This window comes from Onychomys torridus, chromosome 3 (assembly GCF_903995425.1).
Source record: "Onychomys torridus chromosome 3, mOncTor1.1, whole genome shotgun sequence".
NCBI lineage: Eukaryota > Metazoa > Chordata > Mammalia > Rodentia > Cricetidae > Onychomys > Onychomys torridus.
The window spans coordinates 31,987,641-32,001,244 of record NC_050445.1 but is presented as its reverse complement, the minus strand read 5'-3'; the positions used below and the strand labels follow the sequence as shown (position 1 = coordinate 32,001,244).

The 13,604-nt window shown below is 48.1% G+C and overlaps 1 protein-coding gene across 1 annotated transcript in view; it reads right to left on the bottom strand.

The window, feature by feature from the left end:
• The window catches only part of Kiaa1549 (KIAA1549 ortholog), a 123,560-nt gene that overhangs the window by 26,353 nt on the left and 83,603 nt on the right, over positions 1-13,604 (bottom strand). The window contains 2 exon segments of the mRNA XM_036181813.1: positions 3,088-3,203; positions 5,673-5,869. Of these exon segments, the coding sequence (XP_036037706.1) occupies positions 3,088-3,203; positions 5,673-5,869 (313 nt within the window).

Here is a 13,604-nt window from a genome sequence, read left to right as displayed (position 1 = left end):
CACACACACTTTCACCTCTCTCCACATTCTCTTCAGGGATGAAAGAGGAAACAGATGTGGCTCACCCTAACTACCATGGCTCACACCGTACTCTGTGAGTCAGTTAGCTCTGTAGGTCTCAGAGAAGGACGCAAGGATGGCATGACAGTCTAGCTAGCACCTTTCAAACAGCAGCGCAGGGAATGGAGTCAAATTTGAAATTACCAAAACACTAACAGCCGTCTGTTAGGAGTTTCCGTTGCCAGAGTGGGGCTGAAAAGGCATGCTACAGGCCCAAAAGCCGGCTCCTGGGTGTGCCACACACAATGGTGACAGGGAACACTACTCCAAAGGCAATCCTGGTGGCTCTTAACCTCCTCCCCACTCACACGACATGCAGCAGAAAATGGATTTTCACTCGAATTTTAAGAAACAATGCAGGTGCAGTGGAGTACATTTGTTTTCCCAGAACTCTAGAGAGAATCACTAGTTTGAGGTCTAGCCTTGGCTACATGGAAGCCACTGTCTCCAAAGGGGAGGACACTAGAAGTGTAGCTCAGTGGGGAGCACTTGCCCAGCATGTACACACACACACACACACACACACACACACACGCACACGCACACGCTCACGCTCATATACGTCTTATTTAATGAAGCTCTATGCACCTCCTATCAGCCCCAAAGCTGTCATATGGCCCCTTTTAAGCGGGTGGGAACTTTAAAGTGAGTTGATATTACCATATGGATTCTGGCATCCCTAGCATCACACTCCCGATTAGGGTAGCAGCGCCTGAGCTCAGCACTCCCTGGGAGCGCCGACTCACTGCCCTGCCTCACCGGCAGGGGGCGCTCAGCCCACTGCTGAATGCTCACTACCTGAATTCTGAAGGCATGCTGACAGCGGCGGCGCCTGGGTCTGTTCCCTTCACAGACACACTGGGTGTGCCGCAAAAGCTTACTAGAGAAGGGCTAGGACTCTGTTTTTCAAATTTCTTTCCCAGGATGGAAACGAGATTTTAATCCCACCCTATCTGAAACACGGCACCCGTTACCATGGTGCTAAATAAGTTTTAAGATTTTGTGAAACTGGATCCCAAGGGAAAAACTCTTCCCTTACTCTAAGTGGGTATTTCCTCAAATTACAAAAGACCCAGCGGGAAGGAGTGGCCAGGGTGATAGGAGCATGGGCAGGGACCTGCAGGGCCTTGGGGCTGGGGGCCTGGGGTATAAGAGGCCCTTAGGCTTTGGTCCAGAGTCTCTTCATTTATAGGATGCCATTCAGTATGTATGCTGTAATCTCACAAAGTGCATATGGGGCTGGAGAGACGGAGCCCTTGCTCATCTTGCAGAGACCTGGGTTCAGAACACTGGTTCACAACCATCCAAAACTCTGGATTCTAGAGATCAAACACTCTCATGCCCACCAAGGGCACTGCATGGATGTACATGGTGTGCATACATACATGCAGGCAAAACACTCACACACTTAAACAAACTAAATCTAAAAACAAAACAAAAAGCATTTTGAAGTAAGTACAGCTGGGTATGATGATCTATGCCTTTAATTCTAGCACTTGGCACAGGCAGGTGGGGACACTGTGAGGCCAGCCTGGTCTACACAGTGAGTGCTAGGCCAGCCCGAGCTATATATCGAGACCCAAAGGTCTCCAAAACAGTAAGTACAAAAACCATTATTAAATCCTTTATCTCTGAACTGCTGAGACATGATCCTGAGACAAAAACAAAGCCCCAGGCAATTCACCAAGAGCACATTATTTAACACAATCTGCTAAACTGAAGCCAAGCTGTGGGGCCTAGGCAGGATAGCTCAGTGGGTAACGGTGCTCCCCATCCAGCCAGACAACCTGAGGTCAATTTCCAGAACCCATGTGGTAGAAGGAAAGACAAGAGTCCCACAGCTGTCCTCTGACCTTCACACGTGCACATGGTAACTAAACCAGTAAATAAATATACAGCCATGCTGCCAACCATGGAGAATATTGGTCACCTCACCAGTCAGGAGGTGGAATCGGAAGATCCAGAGTTCCAGGGAGAGCTGGTCTACAGGAGACTCTGCCTCCAAAAACCCCATGTTAAATAAAATAAACCCACAACACGTTGCCATCACTCCAGAAACTATTACCAAGGCAAGTGAGGCCTATGGGCAGGGTTTTTTGTTGTTGCTGATGTTTCTGGGATTTTGGGTTTTGTTTTGTTTTATTAGTTATTAGACCCACAGCAATGAACTTCACAACGGAAGTGACCTTTGTTCTGTGCCAGGCCTGAAAAGAAGAGGTTAAGCCACCTGATTCCACCCAACTACCTGCTGGGAGGATGATCTAGAAACGGGACCACTCGTGATATGCATGAAGCTGTCACAGATCCACATCTTCCCAGTGGTGACATCAAGTGGTTCCTAAAAAAGGCACTGGTCTAAAGGCAGTTTTAGGACGACCATTTCCAGTAAATTCTCCTCGTCCTTCAGGCAGGAAACCGGTTCCCACACTAAATTAGAATGAACTGCTAGCTTTGAGACACAACTCAGTGAACCCCTAGTCTCTCCCAGGGCCTTCCCTTGAAGCAGACCCCGACACAGGGTGCAAAAGTGACAAGGCTGAGAAGCCCAACAAGAGTGATGTATATTCCATTTTTGTAGATTTTCTGTTGTTTGTTTTTCGAGTCTGTGTAGTCCTGGTTGCTGAGAGCTCATTCTGTAGACCAGGCTGGCCTCAAACTCAGAGATCTGCCTGCCTCTGCCTCCTGAGTGCAGTGATTGAGGCCACTATGGCCCAACTGTAGATTTTTTTCCTTAAAGTTTTATTTATTTATTATGTGTACAGTGTTCTGTCTGCATGTACGCCTGCATACCAGAAGGCAGCAGATCTCATTATAGATGGTTACGAGCCACCATGTGGTTGCTGGGAATTGAACTCAGGACCTCTAGAAGAGCAGCCAGTGCTCTTAACCTCTGAGCCATCTCTCCAGCTCCCCCCCTTTTTTCCCCTTAAGTTTAGTATCTGCAGTAGGGTAACCCCACCCCCACCCCGCCCTGTGGGACTCTGATCACGACAACTGTTAACATGGGGAGGAAGGACCGTGACAGACCACTCTGCGGAGCTCTGTGGGCCTTGCTCTCCGGGGCAGTGGCCGGTGTCTTCTCTCCTGCGTCCCTCTCGCTGGACTCCTCGCTGACTGTCGAGTCTGCATCAGAAGGAGAAACTCTGCAGACAGGAAGCAGAATGCAAACATCAGAGAAGAGAGGCCAGGGAGGGTCTTAAACGTCGTGTTCATAGGAAGCAGGCTTCCACAAAAAGCAATCCACATCCACATTCAAGGACCACACTATGGCCACAGTCACCGTGTCCTGAGAACGGACTGGCATGGCTAATAACCGGCTAAGCAGGGTGCATTTCAACAAATGCTACAAGACTGAGCGCTGGAGGGAGACAGTTCCCACAGCTGCTGGGGCCTGACTGAGGCTGAGCCCCAGCTCCTGGTCATTTCCTGACAGACAGTCTGGGTCTAACACAAGCTGGATGGAAAAGAATCTGGGCTCCAGCGCTGAAGATGTAGGTAATGTTTGAGCACCAGTCAGTATCTGAAAAGTCCTGGATTCAATCCTTAGTATCACAAAAAAAAACAAACAGAACAACTTACTCTTAAAAAAACGGCCTGTGAAATGGCCCAGCAGGTAAAGGTGTTTGCCAAAAGCCTGACGGCCTGAATTTGATCCTCTGAGACCTACATGGTTGAAGAGAGCTGACTCCCAATTACTGTCCCTTGACCTCCACATGTACACACATACAGACACATGAAGGGAGAGAGGAAGGGAGGGAGGGAGTGGAGGGAGGGAGGGAGGGAAGGGACAGAAGGAGAAGATTTAAAAAGAACCACCTGGGCTTCTGGCCTGATTTAGCATCAACAGAACCTGAGAACCCAAGGAGGCTAGAGAAGTTCTGGGGTCACCCCAAATAACTCCAAGCCTTTAAAACAATGACCCCTAATGAGATCTGATCCCACGAATGAACATTAAGGGTAACACAGCACCAGGATGCAGCAGGTTAGGGGACAGCCTTAACCAGCGAGCAGTTGTCTCCATAGACCCCCTAACTTCAACAGCACCAAGGACTGCTAATACATTCTGGTGCCCTTAGGGACTCATTCCACAGCCATCCCTCAGTATCTGTGGGCTATGGGCGCTCTCAAGTCCCTTATAGGAAATGACTCAGGTTTGCCTGTAATTACACCACGCTCTTGTAAGCATCCCGACATTGCTCAGAGCTCCTCACACAACACTGCAAACAGCTGCCATAAACTGCTGTAAGAATAATAACAAGAATGACTATGTACATTCACCATCAACACTATTTCCCCCTAAGCTCTGTGACCCACAGTTGGGTGAATCCATGGAGGTGGGACTAAAAAGCAGATCATGATAATTGAATCGACAACAAAGATGTTGTGATGAAGGCGCCAGCTGTTGTTTATCGCGAGGCTACCGGGGAGAAAGCCATTCTCTGAAAACTTACTAACACATTAAATGGTCTCTGCTGACATGCTGCGTTCTAGGCGTGGGAAATAATTAAGCCAAGAGCATCTCTCTGCATAATTCATTTTCTTTCCTAAGGACCAGGCTCCAACATCCGTTAAATTCTTTAACTAGGCCAGATCCCCGAGGCAGTAGTGATGCCATCCATGGGTTTGGATGTTGAATGTTGATATGGACACGGGCTTTTTCACTACAAGCAGCCAATCAGAAATCAGGATTTTGAATCTCAAGGAGAGGTTGACAGTGGGCGGCCTCCGGGCCTAAGCTATGAACTAAAGTCAACTCACAAACCCTGACCTGGCTCTGTCTTCTTCAGGGTCCTTCTAGCTCTTCTCACAGGTGGAGGGCAGTGAGGGCCTCCCTGGCAGTTTGGAAAATGAATACACAGTTCTCCACAAGCTTTGTTTTGGCACGAGGGACTGGAAATGGACTGGGAATGGGCAAGGAGGCGGTGGGTGAGAGCCTGTGATGTGCATGGGCAGCTTGGGAAAAACAGAGCCATCAGGAGGAATTGATGAAGGTCACTGCAGACAAAGCAAGAGGTCACAGCCAGCTACCAGCAGAGCAAGCACCGGAGCCCTACTGATGAGTGTGTGCAGTGGACCACGTACTTGAACATATTTTTAATTTTATTTTTCGACAGGTCCTTTAACATTTAATTTATTTTATGACATCAGTCTATCTATTTTGGGAGGGGGGCAATGTGTACCACACCGCCCATGTAGAGGTCAGAGGACAATTTGTAGGAATCTGTTCTCTCCTTCCACTATGTGTTCCAGGGATCAAATATAGGTCATCATCCTTGGCAGCAAGCACCTTTACCTTGCTACTCACTTTTCATACATTCTTTCTTGTATTATTTTCACCTCAGAACATACACAGTTCTGGCTGGCTGATAAAATCTGGGGCCACCCAACACAAATAAGCATTCTAGGGAAGAAGTCACACAGCCTCATCTAGTAGCTCAGCAGAAGGGACAGGGAACACTTTGGGGTTTTTGTGTATAACTGGACAAGCCAATAGTCTCCCAGGCTGCAGGCTCAAGGCAATACTTATCACAGGCACTTCTGACACCAGAATTAGATCTGAAAACTGGAACATGCTCTGTACCAGAGAAGAGCCTAGAAAGCCCAATACTAACCTCCCTCTCTGGCGGATGTTCTTAGAGGGGATCTTTGACTTTGGGCTGGGCACATCTCCATTTTCAGAGGGTGTGGTGTGGTCCTTCACAGGTCCTGGCAGTGGTGCAGGCTCATGGATAATCAGTATGTCATCTTTATTGTGCTGACCCAGGTGCTGCTTAGCAAAATCGAAGCCTTTCACACTGGGGATCTGCAGCTAAAACACACAGGAACAAGGTGGTTAATGTGAGGTCAGAGGAACATGACCCCTGACCCAAGACAGCCAGCAAAGCCACTAACCCAATTCAACAAACGTCTCTGCAACAGATCAGGTGCCAGGTTCTGTTTATACTTAGAAGTCGTCACAGATGCTTATGAAAGATTAAACACGAATACAGGGGTTAAATAGCAAGACCACAAGACAAAACCCATTCCAACAGATTGCCTGCTCCATTGTCCCAGACCTGTGAAGTGAGACACTCTTTATAGGGAAAGGGCTGCTTCCTCCAGGCCCTGGAAACTGTAAAGGCTTCAAAGAGCTTGCTGTAGATCAAACTGTGAGATGAACAGAGACTGCCCAGGCCTAGAAGAGACTACATTAGGGGCCCTAAAGCAGCAGGGTGCCGTGGGGAGGTGGAGAGAGGCCGGGCTCCACACGTCTCATTCCAAACGGCAGCTTTTAAGGTCATCCTCTGGGTACTCAGACAGCCTCTATTTCTAAAGAACCTAAGGAGACCAAGCACAAGGACCCAGTGATGCCATGCACACGAAATCAGAACAACCTGTCCAGATCCCAGCAAAGAAAACGGGAAGAAAGGACAGCTCTGGAGATCAGTGGAAGGGAGAAGCCAGGCAGACAAAAGAAACCGAAGGGGAACAGACAGTGGCCCGAAAGCCTGAGGCAGGTCATCCCCAACATGGAGGTGACATTAAGGGCATGTCCTCAAGGAGCAAAGTTTCCAGGAGATAAAACACAGGTTTCCCTTTCAACAGGATGAGTGTGAAAGACAGAAGAAGCCTCAGAGAAGAGCAGCTCCAGGGGGCTGGAGACCTCGGACAACAGCTTAGGACATGCTCAGTCTGAGAGGTGATGCTGACAGCCGTCGGTCCGGTGACATGTGGGCATGAATGCAGAGTCTCTGTTAGGACGACATCTGACAGGTTGGGACTGGGGAAAAGAAAAAGCAGCACAGAAGAAAACAGCAGTCTTCAGATAAACAGACCAATCTGAAAGTTCAGTGCACTAGAAACCAAAGGAATCAAGAATTTCTAGAAAGGAGTGGTCCACAGCAGAGAAGTCTTCAGAAATAGTATGTACTATTTATTGGTGAACACAGTGTTCTCTCTGGGGACACCAGGGCACTCAATACCACACCCAGAATCAGACCCTGGGAGCTCACCTCTCTAGCCTTCAGTTTCTGAGCCTATGGTGAGGGACGAAGGACATTCATGATACCGAGATGCAGAGGACCATGTCTGGTGACATCATTTTAATAACATAATAACAAACTGTAGTAACGGTTTCCTTAAATCCAGCCTGCATATAAAAAGCAGCCCTAAGGGGCTGGAGAGAGGGCTCAGTGGTTAAGAGCACTTGCTGCTCTTCCAGAGGACCTGCCTGGGTTTGGTTCTCAGCACCCACATGATGGCTTACAACTGTCTGTTAATTCCATTTAATTCTAGGGACCCAATACCCTCTTCTGACTTCTGTGGGCACCAGACACACACGTGGCATACATACATACATACATACATACATACATACATACATACATACATTCATGCATGCAAAGCACTTACACACACACACACACACACACACACACTTAGAAAAACAAGAAGCTGTCTGGAGGGGTCTGCTCATTAGGAATGCCGCTGGACTCTACCACGGAGTCATAGGAGTATTCTCATATCTAAGGAGCACGTTCACCAAACACACTATGCACAGGGGCAAAAGCTGCTGTCATAATGCATTACTTTACGCCTCAAAAGTGATGCCTGTTGGCTTAGCTTTATGACCTAAAGTCTCTTAATGCTAAACATCCAGATGGGTAAAGGGGAAGGCAGTCTGCAATAATGACTCTTGCCAGCAGAGGGAGACAAATGGTACCGTAAGGATAGTTTACTAAGAGTTGCTTGGAAACAAAAGGCAGACCAGCTGGCAGCCACATTCTCTAATTAAACGAGCTTCCTTTACAAGGGCAGGCCGCTGTTCCATGCACCCCTGGACTTGGGAACACCACATGGGAAATGACAAATCCAAGCTGTCTTTCCTCAACTGGTCACTTGGACTCCTTGGGGATGGACAAACATTCCCTAGAAGCAGAGGCTCCCCTCTCCCACACTCCACTAACAGTCCTGTTGCCCTTACAGAAGAGAAGCCCTGCTCTTATGAACACAGCTTCTTGGAGTATTCCATATAGACAACAGAAACCTCAAATAACAGCGACTCACAGTGCTGATTGGCAGACCCCTTTCAGCAAAGCACAATAAGCCTGGAGATGGCTTCCTCTTTCCCTATCTTAAAGGCATCTCCTGTGTGGGTACATATGTGTAGAGGCCAGAAATCAGACTATACACACACACACACACACACACACACACACACACACACACACACACACACACACACACGACACACACGCCTGGTGCATGGAGGTCAGAAGAGAGCATCAGATCCCTTAGAACTGAAATTACATACAGTTGTGAGCTACCATGTGGGTGTAGGGAACCGAAGCAGGGTTCTCTACAAGAGCAACAAGTGTTCTTAACTATTAGGCCATCTCTCCAGCACCCCACCTTAAGACAGGGTCTCCCATGGTACATAGGGATCTCAGATTCAGCTAGGCTGCCTGGCCAGCGATCCCTAGAGATTGCCTGGACCCATCTCCACAGTGCTGGGATTACAAGTGCACACTACCAATGCCTGGCTTTTGAGATGAATGCTGGGGACCAAACTCAGACTCTCACGCCTGTGCAGCAGGCATATGGCGGTGGGAACCAAACTTTGGTCCTCTGCAAGAGTAGGCAGCCAGCTCCCCAGGCATTTCTTTAATGGAGAATTCCACACTGGGATGCTGTGAACTCACATTTTGCCGCGGAAACAACAGGAACAGGGTTGTTTCTACTTAACACCATCTCTACCGCCTCTGGATGCCTCCCTCCTGCAAGGAATCAGTGAGAACAGAGCAAAGACGATGGCCCGTAGGACATCCTGAAGGTGCAGGCTCTATGCTTGTCTGTCCAGATTAGAAGGAATGTATTCAAGATCTGCATGGCAGCCCTGGACACATGAAGCGCACCCTAGCCACAAGGTCACCCTTCTCCACAATCCAAAAGCTTGTAAGCACCAAGTTCACAAGGTCTCAGCTTGGCTTTTGATTGTTATGACTTGAATCAAGGTCTTGCTATATATATAGCCCAGGCTGGCCCCGAACTTTAATTTTCTTGCCTTATCCTCTACATGCTAGTATTAAAAATGTACACCACTATAACTGGGCTGAGTCTGGGTCTTTTTTTAAATATTTATTTATGTGTATAAATGTTTGCCTCCATGTATGTACACGTACTGTGTGTCTGGTATCTGTGACTCCAGAACAGGGTATTGGATCCCCTGGAAGTAGTTACAGGTGATTTCAAGACACAGAGTGAGTGCTAGGAACCAAACCCGGGCCCTCTACAAGAGCAGCCAGGACTCTTGACAGCAGGACCATCTCCCCAATCCTAGAGCCTGGGTCTTTATTTTTGCATCAACTGACAAAGGAGTAAAATTTTTCATATTTACTTCTAAAAAGATCAAAACTCCAACATAAAATCAAGGAAATAACAGAACCAAGACAGCATCTCTATTCAGTCCTGCAGGAAAGTCTCATTAGCTTCTTTCAGTCCCTGGATACCAAGGCTGTGTTCCAGTCTCCTGACCCCCTGCTCAGTGAGTCTCCCCAGAAGCATCCTCTGCTCATTTACCTGTTGTCCCTCTGTACTTATTAGATTAGCTGCAGAGTAACATACTTTAACTTAAGCATAAATAATGTGTTAAGGGGCTGGAGAGACGGCTCAGTGCTTAAGAGCACTGGCTGTTCTCGAAGACAACTTGGGTTCAATTGCCAGCATCCACAAGGGGACTCACAACTGTTTGTAACACCAACCTCAGGGGTTCTAACCCCCTCTTCTGGCCTCCAAGGGCTCCTCCATGCATGTGGTACACATATGTGCACTCAGGCACACACACACACACACACACACACACACACACACACACACACAATATACATTAAAATAAATAAACATCTTTTTTAAAAATAACATACTTAACAGCAATCAGCAATATACCCTTCATTAGCTCGATATTTTTTCCTCATTTGTTTTAAGTTAACACAATGACTCAGCAGAGCTCTTGGCTTGTTTTTCAAGACAGAGTTTCTCTGTGTAGTCCTAGCCAGTTCTGAAACTCAAACTCTGTAGACCAGGCTGGCCTCGAACTCACAGAGATCTACCTGCCTCTGCCTCCTGAGTGCTGGGATTAAAGGTGTGCAACACCATCACCCAGCTTCAGCTGAGCTCTTAAAGGCAAAGCATCTATTGCATATATGGGCAGAGGAAAAATTAGGCAACCCCTGAACCTAAAACAACAACAACAAAATCTGTATTATTAGGATAGGTTCCTCTATCTATCAGACTTAGATATACTATTCTAACTTAAGGAAATATGTATTTATAAATATTATTTTCACCTTGAAATCACAAATCTACCCAGCCACATAATTCTCAAGCATTCATCTATCCAGTCTTTTTTAAGATGGCTAGAAAACTGACCATTTGACACCAATTACTTCCAGCTAGTGAGGAAAATCCCCAAATGAGCAATTTGCAATCTCATACATATGTTTTACTCCAAACTACGTAGTCTTTTAGCTTCCTAAACGAAGTGCCTCTGAGCGAAAAAGTAACAGAAACAACGGTCATCTGACCCGTGAGGCCTTCAGCTAAAACTCTGCTGGGCTTCCTGGTGTATATATCTCAGGAGGAAAGCACGTGCCTCGAAGAACTGGGTACCGACCGGGTTCACCCACTACAGGGGTTGCTGCAGGAGCGACAGACTGTCCCGCTAAGCAAAGGCCTCTGAAAGCACCGACATCAGAACACAAACAGCACTGGCCTCCGCGATGACGCCATCCACGCAGGCCATGGCCAAGCGGCAACCACCTCCCCCCAGAGAAAGGCAGGGCTCAGGTCAGACACAAACATGGCCAGAGATATAAACATGCTCTCCAAATGCCAAGGCTATGAAAATGAGGTTGATGTGTTCACCGCTGACGAAATGCCAAGCAGTAAATACGAATAGCAGGGCCTGGAGGACACCAGCTACCCATGGAAGTTTAGATAAAATACTTCAGGAGTAGCAACTTGACACACACTAGACGCCCCACAGACACCTAAGACCTGGGCTCCAAGAAAATCAGCTGACGCACCAAGCTTACTAGCTTGATGAACCAAGAATCAACACAAGACACAAGTCCTGCTGACCGCCACCATGGCCAACTCACACCCTTAGACATCCTCACTAGAGCCCCTTACAAGTGGGGAGTCACCACCTCCAACCCCTGTAAAAACAGGGCACACATCTGCACTTAAACACAGCACAAAAGCCACCTACACACAGAAGGAAAAAAAATTACATGAAACACCGGCCCGCCCCGACCCAGGGAATTTGCCGGTTTTAGTTTAAAACCCTGCTTTCTGAACCATTAAGAACTCCTTTTTCCATTCCTTAAATGAAACCTAGACTAAAGCCAGGCTGGCACTGTATGCCCAATCTTCCATGTGCAAATGGGCTTTAACCGGTTTTTCCTACGGAAAAAAAACCATGATGAATTCAGGTGTTCAGTATTCAAATTACGGCCAGTTATTTCTGAAGAAAGATGGTTCTTTTGTTCTTTCCTTTTTTCAACGTATCATCTGGGAGACAAGCCACGTTGTCTGGGCCCCACGGGAACACACTGCCGACAAGTCAAGGAGGTCTCGGCAAAGCAGGTCGGCCAAGTAACAAGAGAGACGCAGGATGAATTTTAAAACACGTGGGCCGTAAATGTAACAAGACCCAGATGGAACACGACGCGGCAAAGCCCCAGTGCTACAGTCCGTCTGATCCCCAGGGAAAGATGACAACCGAAACCATACAGCAGACCCCAAAAAGTGTCTGAACAAAACACCCTGCAATGGCGTGGAGAGCCCCATTGTATGAATTTGTTACGTGACTGATAACAGTCGATGAAAAATCCCCACAGCCACCATGGTGGCTCCATTTAAAAAGTGAAGACAAGGCAGAGGTACAGTCATGTTTGCCTTCAGCTCAGCCACCCGGGGCCCTGTGGTCCTGGAGCTGTGGGAGAACACTCTAACGTGCTGGTTCCCACAGGCCACACTGAACCAAGGGCAGCGGACTGGGTGAACTGAGACTATCAGGGTGCTAACCATCCAGAAGATTCTGAGTCTGGAGCTAGGGAGGAGTTCCCGGTGGCACATCTCTTCAAGGAACTATCCGCACTGCCTTCCCAAGTGACCACTGCAAGCAACAGCTGTCCAGACGGTTCCCCTGGTCGGATACTCTGCAATGGCTGCCTGTGGTACCAGTTCCAATCCCACAGACTTCTGCAAGGCTCTTGAGATGGGTCCCCTGTCACCTGAGTTTAGGCTGTGCCCTTCTTTACAGGCTGGCTCCAGCTCTCCTTAACCCCTTACACCCTCTCCGAGGTAGTAGTGGCTAAGTAAGAATGCCCCCCCCACCAGTTCATACACTTGAATGCTTAGTCACCAGAAAGGGACTCTGAAAGGATTAGGAGGGTTAGGCGGTGTGGCCTTGGTGGAGGAGTGTGTCGGGGTGGTGGGCTCTGAGGTTTCAAAGGCCCATGCCAGGCCCAATCAATCTCTCTCTCTTCCCACTGCCTGCAAGTCCAGATGTGGAACTCTCAGGTGCTTCTCTAGCGCCACGTCTGCCTGCATGCCACCATTCCCCTCACCATGAGGATAACAGACTAAGCCCCTGAAACTGTAAGCAAGGCCCCAATTAAATGCTTTCTTTTGTAAGAGTTGTCTTGGTCGCAGTGTCGCCACAGCAACACAACAGTGACTAAGACGGAGGTCGACGCTCTCTTACACCTCAGCTCCAGCCCAGCATTACCGCTCAGAAGGCAGGAGAATGCCCTCCCTCCAAGCTGCCATCGCCCACAGTCACCATGCTTGTATTGCTCCAGGTCAATTTGGGGGAGGACTGGGCCTTCCCCATAACTATCACCCTACAAGACAAAGAGAGTGTCTGCTGTTTGTGTTTGTAATTTAGTCTGACCTGAACACTTAGGAGTCCAGACAATGGATGTTCATGGTGTGGGCAGCTCCTTCTGGCTGCCCACAGTGCCAACTTTAGTAGCAACTGAGGGTGTGAACCACCCAGGGGCTACAATTCTGTGCTAATAATTGGTAAGGGCTATTCCCATCAGAAGAAACACACAGCCGTGGGGCCCCACAAGTAACCATCCAATTATGGCGAGAAGGATCCACACGGTAATTTTGTAGGTAATAATAACAAATGATGGCTTTGGGCAGAGATTAAAGCAAATACAAACAGAGGAAAGATCCATGGAGCCTCCCCTTTATTACTGGAAATCGGAAAGGCCTGCCTGGAAACTTAAGACACACTCACTGGTCTCTCCCTCTTATCATATTTCAGAAATCATGGACCCTCAGACAATATGAAGCAGTCTCTTCGTTACAGGGCGAAGAGGGTGGGGAACGCAGGTCAGTAGATTTATTGTTTCCAGATGTTTGCAACTCTGAGATCTGCTGGAGGAGTTCACAGAGTAACACAGGGCAGCATCGGGGGTGGGCTGAGCAGGATGGGGAGAGAAAGCCACAGGAGCAGGGAGATGTCCTACAGTCACAGGAGGACAGCACCT